Source organism: Lactuca sativa, chromosome 2, assembly GCF_002870075.4.
Source record: "Lactuca sativa cultivar Salinas chromosome 2, Lsat_Salinas_v11, whole genome shotgun sequence".
Classification (NCBI taxonomy): Eukaryota; Viridiplantae; Streptophyta; class Magnoliopsida; order Asterales; family Asteraceae; genus Lactuca; species Lactuca sativa.
In genome coordinates this window covers 58,256,441-58,262,401 of record NC_056624.2, presented here as the reverse complement: position 1 = coordinate 58,262,401, position 5,961 = coordinate 58,256,441, and the positions used below count along the sequence as shown (strand labels likewise).

The 5,961-nt window shown below is 29.0% G+C and overlaps 1 protein-coding gene across 1 annotated transcript; it reads right to left on the bottom strand.

The window, feature by feature from the left end:
• Positions 1–1,586: 1,586 nt before the first annotated feature.
• Positions 1,587–4,702, bottom strand: LOC111894401 (uridine nucleosidase 1). Its single transcript, XM_023890477.3, has 9 exons — positions 4,486–4,702; positions 3,815–3,930; positions 3,636–3,695; positions 3,329–3,511; positions 3,142–3,246; positions 2,729–2,825; positions 2,171–2,278; positions 1,953–2,088; positions 1,587–1,873 (listed from the first exon to the last, which is right to left on the bottom strand). Exons 1-9 carry the CDS (start codon positions 4,562–4,564, stop codon positions 1,765–1,767), a joined length of 993 nt encoding a protein of 330 aa, XP_023746245.1. The 5' UTR covers positions 4,565–4,702; the 3' UTR covers positions 1,587–1,764.
• Between the last annotated feature and the right edge of the window lie 1,259 nt (positions 4,703–5,961).

The window sequence follows — 5,961 nt, the reverse complement described above, 5'->3', positions numbered from 1 at the left end:
TGTATGCCATTTTACGTACTATACATGATGGTTTGTATGACATAAGCATGATGGGTAGATATTATAAGAATATTAGTTAAAGTGTTGTAAAGAATTTTCTCAAGTACTTACAAAGGACTAAAGATATATTCATATTTTATGCAGGATTGAAATATGAGCTTAGTATTTATACGAGTTTGCAAATAAATTTAGATGATTCTTATTATCCTATTAGGCTATGTTTTCTTTATGAATGGTCGAGTGGCGGATTGATTAGCTCCAAGTAGCTCATGGTTATGTAGTCTAAAATAGAGTCCAAATATATCACTATATCAAATGCAATTTAAGAAGTAGTCAAGATGCATAAATTTATTTATGACATGGTAGAAGTGTTGACACTAAAATCCCCATGGAGATATATTATGAAAATATTGATTCTGTAGTCATAGAGAATGAGCTAAGAATAACCATGAGGAAACAGTACATGCAATGGAAGTATCATACATGTATGGTGTATACAATTATAGTTTCATTGGATCTAAAGAGACTGCATTTCTTAAGGTTCATACAAGTCAGAATCTAGTAGATCCGTTCACAAAGTCTGTGCCATATGTTAAGCATGATAGTAATATCGAAGATATTAGACTTCATCCTTCTAGCAATTTTCTGATTTATAATTATGTTTTGGTATTGGGATATTAATACATTAAGTACTTTTGTTTTTAGATATGAATTAATATACTTTGAGAATGATTGTTTTCATAAATGAGGCACTATTCTATACTAGAATGTTTAAATATGTGATTATATGTTTACTATTGTAATTATTTGTAGTTGGTCATGTTATGGGAATATCAATGAATAAAGGTTAATGTGAAGGTTAGTTAATATTCATGAAGATGAATATGATTCCTTTTGTGAGCCAAATATATATCCTTAGGCCTGTGGGAATATCTATGATTAAAGGTTAATGTAAAGGTTAGTTAATATTCATGGAGATGAATATGACTCCTTTTGTGAGCCAAATATATATCCTTTGGCCTGAGATATATGTGTGCTTCTAGGTAGGCATAGTCTTATTCTTTGGTGTAGTTAAACATGATTCCTCAATGTAGTTAAACATTGTTATGAATAAGACATACTTCCATTATTTCTTCTATTCAGTTACTAATTAGTCATTTCGTTTTATATTTATTGTTCATTTTTTACTTTTGAAGTTTTTATTTTTTAATTTTAACCTTAAATATTTTTATTTGTATTGATAAAACTTATAACAATGAAAAAACATTTAAAACATTAAGTCGTATCCAAATAATCGAATGGTTAACTAGATTGAATGATTAAAAAATACGTTTTTGTTTTCTATATTTTGCTTATTTTCAAAAACGGATAACTATCAAAAACAATTCTTTTCAACTGTCAAAAACATTATAATGATTTAATCATTATTTCAAAAAAAATTAAGAAACAAACTCGATAATATGATAAAAACACAAATATTCTTCTGTATTTTGTCCCAAGGCTACTGAAACAAATTAAACTACATTCTCATTATATAAAATTACTCTTTCTCTGTTTTGAATTTAACCATTGAACCATTTAACACATAATACTAAACTCGTGAAATTTATATAAAATAAAGATAGTTTACAATCAAGCCAAATTAGTAAATACGTAGATGTTGTTTCGAATAAACTACAATACATTTACCATAATAATAGCCTTAATACCCAAATTATATTCCAAATAACAATTAAACTATTTCCATGATGCCAACATAATTAATTACGGTGTCATTAAAGCTTTTTTAATGTAGCTAAGAACCTGGTCAACGTTGACCGTCCACACAACTGAAATCGGTGAATAACTAGTCCATGGATTTTCCGTATTCCATCTGCATCATTTATAAGAAATATAAATATATTAAAAACTCACACTCGACATTCATATTTACTTTTGAGTTAAAAATATACTTTTTCAATCCTTGGTCCATTAGAGTATGGCCAACACAAAGGCCTTGCGTCTCCACTCTAACAACACCTTTCTTGTACGTAAAAAGATCCGGCCTAATTAGTGCCACGAAGCTCACTGGGTCATGAAGGAATATCCCTGAAGAAATTAAAAAAATATATCAATAAATCTTTTGATTTCATTCATATTATCAATATATAAATATGAACATGTGAATTACCATAAACGCCATCCGATTTCACATGCCAATCGCGGTAAAATTTACAAATATCGCTTAGAAACTGAGCATGCTTCCCTCCACACCGCCTCAGTTCATCGAGATCATGGTCTGAAAGTGACAGCCACAAAATCAGTACGAGACTGATGTCAACGAGACAAAAATTGTAATTTTTTGTCCGATCCAAAAAAAAGGTGGGGCAGAGATTCGTTTTCGATCTCTTGTATGTTGAAAAGACGTAAATACCCTCCCCATCCTCATCGTAAAAAATAGCCCTAGAAAGTTTGTCCAGTCTGTTCCCGTCCAATCCTGCTATGTGTAACAGACGCAGCCGAAGGCTGCGTTTGTTACACAAATAACGACGGGTATGGACTGGACATGCTTTCTAGGGCTATTTTTTACGATGAGGATGATGAGGGTATTTACGTCTTTTCCACATACAAGAGATCGAAAATGAATCTCTGCCCCACCTTTTTTTTGGGTTGGATAAAAAATTACAATTTTTGTCTCATTGACATCAGTTTCAGTCACAGTCCAATGCAAGCCAAATACAGTATAGACCTGTTAGTTTGACTTGTGTGGTGATGTTTATGCCAACTACGACTATATTTCCACCCGAAGTGAAGACAATATCCGCTGCTTCAGGGTCGCCATAAATCTAAAAGTAAAATAAAATAATGATTATTATTATTCTTGTGTAGATAAGATTCAATAAAAAGAAAAGGGAAACTATTTCAATGTTGTGGTTTTTTTAGATTGATGGCCTATAAATTAATTTAATACAGAAAATGAAGGAAATGCATGAAATAGCAATGTGGTTTTATCCATTTGTTTATTATACCATCCTACTTTCAGTTTCTTACTTATTGAGCCATTGTAATTTAAAAAATCTATTTCTTGCACTTAAAATAACTTTCAAATTTCATTTATCCAGACACCACTTAATGAAAAAAAAAATAAAAAATAGGACCTACGTTTGCTTCAGCAGCCGGATTAATGTTCCCAAGTGCAAAGAAAGATCCACCAAGTATAACCATTTTTTTCACCTTTGTTACAAATGATGAGTCCCTCTTAATGGCCTAAATTAACAAAAGAACATGTTAATATGGCATATTGGCATTATGAATGTGTGATATGATTATAAGAATATTTGTAACTTACCATAGCCAAATTTGTGAGGGGGCCAAGTGCAAGTATAGATATTTCACCAGGGTATTGAGAAACTTTATCAACTAAAAATTCAGATGCTGAAAGCTCTACTTTCTTTGATTTAGGATCAGGTAGATTTATGTTGCCTAATCCATCTAATCCATGCACAAAGTCATTAATCTGAGGCTCTCCACCCTACCACAAAGTCATTAAGAACTTCATGTTAATAGCATACATTGTTATGGTTGTTTCTTTTTTAAAAGCCAAAAAATGTAACTTAATGTATTAAGACACCAAATGGGGACAAAAAGGAACATACCTTTAGAGGTCCAGGGTTACCTTCAGCAACAGGGACACCTGGATGTCCTGCAAGCTCACACTATCCTTTTGCATAAGAAAAACCAGTAATTGATCATGTACAAGATCCAAACACAATTGAACAAAAAAAAAAGGTAATAACAGAATATGTCAATAAGGAAGTCAAAAGAAATAGAATACCAGAATCAAGGCATTGCGAGTAGCATCTTTTGTAGAGACATTACCAAAAGTGGTTGTCAATCCAACAATCTCCAAATTTGGTGTTTCAAAAGCCATCATAAGTGCCATGCTATCATCTGCAAATTCGAGAAGAATAATAGAATATGATCATGAACAAAGAACTGTTGTCGAGTGATTTAAGATTATGTTTCAAGATTTCTATGAACTTTTCAGAAAGTTCAAAATGATAAACTTCATCATTCCATATCTTCATCTCAAATTCGCATCCATTCGTTTCATATTCAACATTTTTTACTCAAATGTGCATAGAAACGCCCTCGTATTCTATCATTTGATGCTTTTGACATCTTTAGAACTTTTGAAACTGATAATGGATTCAGTTATCGATAGTTACAACACCGATTTACATATCCACTACAATAAACCCATTATTATACAGTTTACTGTAGTAAGAAATTCCACATTTGAGCAAACAAATTCAAGCCCGATACGCTACTAAATATACTAATCCATCTGAATAATCTCATCATCCACACATAGAAGATAAAATCACAGGGCAATAACATCGCTAAATTCATGGAACTTCATTGACTTTTTCTCGAAATTTGAAATGAAATCCGATTTATAGAAGATAATAAAATAATAGAGAAAAGGAATGAATAGTTGAATACCAATGCCTGGATCGGTATCGATGATGATCTTGTCAGAGACCCCACCATTGCCATTCAACATCAGTGGTGAGGAATCCATGAGAAATTAATCGGAAGAACAGGCGCAAAAAGAGGCGAATTGATGATTTAGGTTTGGGAATCTGTAGAACGATTGGTTGGTTGAACTTTTGGAGGGGCCTCTAGTCAGTTTTATAGTGCGGAAACCGAAGAACTTTATGCCAATGGATATTCAGTTCCTTGTTATATTAGAACTCCTAGAAAAAACTGTCAAATGCTAAGTAATTTTGATTTTTATATGTTTTTTAGAAAAAAAGAAAAATATTAAATTATGTCGATATTTCCTTTTTTCTAATACAAATCTAATTTGACTGGTATACTATTTTTCTCATCAAAACATTAAAAATACAAGGAAAATGTCATATTATAATAAAGAAATAAATAAATAAAAGTAAACACATTTAAATCATTAAATGCGTTTTAAATATACTTTGAATATATTCTAACCTTTTTTCTTTTGGTTAAATTGAGTTAGGAAATATTATGCATTTAAATATACTTTGAATATGATTTTTTGTTCATTTGACAAACAACTTTATTTTTACTGTAGCTGAAGAAATCAGTTTTACAAATTAATTTAATTTGTTGAACGTGGAATATAATTTAGATTAACATATTTAACTATTTAAGCATAATTTGAGAGAAATTACATGTAAGTAATATTTGTAGTTGATTTTATTTTGATATATGATATTTATAAATTAAATATCTCTTATCGAGAAGCTTATTATTTGAAAGTAAATATGTAACTTGCACTATGAACGAAAAAAAAAAAAAACAAACCATCATGTTTTATTATGAGCAAAAAAGATCACAGTCAGTAACAAAATTAGTATAAGTTATAGATTATTATGAAGCCTGTAACAATATTTTGTGTATTTAACATGTTTTACCGAATTTCTTACATGTTTTAACGGTTCATATATATATATATATATATATATATATATATATATATATATATATATATATATATATATATATATATATATATATATATATATATATATATATATATATATATATATATATATATATATATATATATATATATATATATATATATATATATATATATATATATATATATATATATATATATATTAGTTGCAATGAGTTTTTATTTAAGTTTTAATTTAGAAAAAAAACATCTTTTTGCAGTTATATATAAACAAAAATGTACCCCCATATATTATATGTTGAATAATAATAATAATAATAATAATAATAATAATAATAATAATAATAATATACACGAGGATAAATCATCAATAAAATATTTTAATTGGCAGAAAATAAAATAATAATAATAATGCTTAACACATGGCCAACTACTATTTCACATGGGAGATGGTAGGTTTTCATAACTGAATTTTGAATATCAAGTTACATGAGAAATATACAAATAATTTTCAAATT

Bases quoted from the DNA above. Each gene is read 5' to 3' on its own strand.
- LOC111894401 (XM_023890477.3), bottom strand. From the start codon at position 4,564: ATGGATTCCTCACCACTGATGTTGAATGGCAATGGTGGGGTCTCTGAC. The intron at 3,512-3,635 runs GTATGTTCCTTT...ACTTTGTGGTAG, and splicing joins GTAACCCTGGACCTCTAAAG to GGTGGAGAGCCTCAGATTAA. The intron at 1,874-1,952 runs GTATATTTTTAA...TAAATGATGCAG, and splicing joins ATGGACCAAGGATTGAAAAA to ATGGAATACGGAAAATCCAT.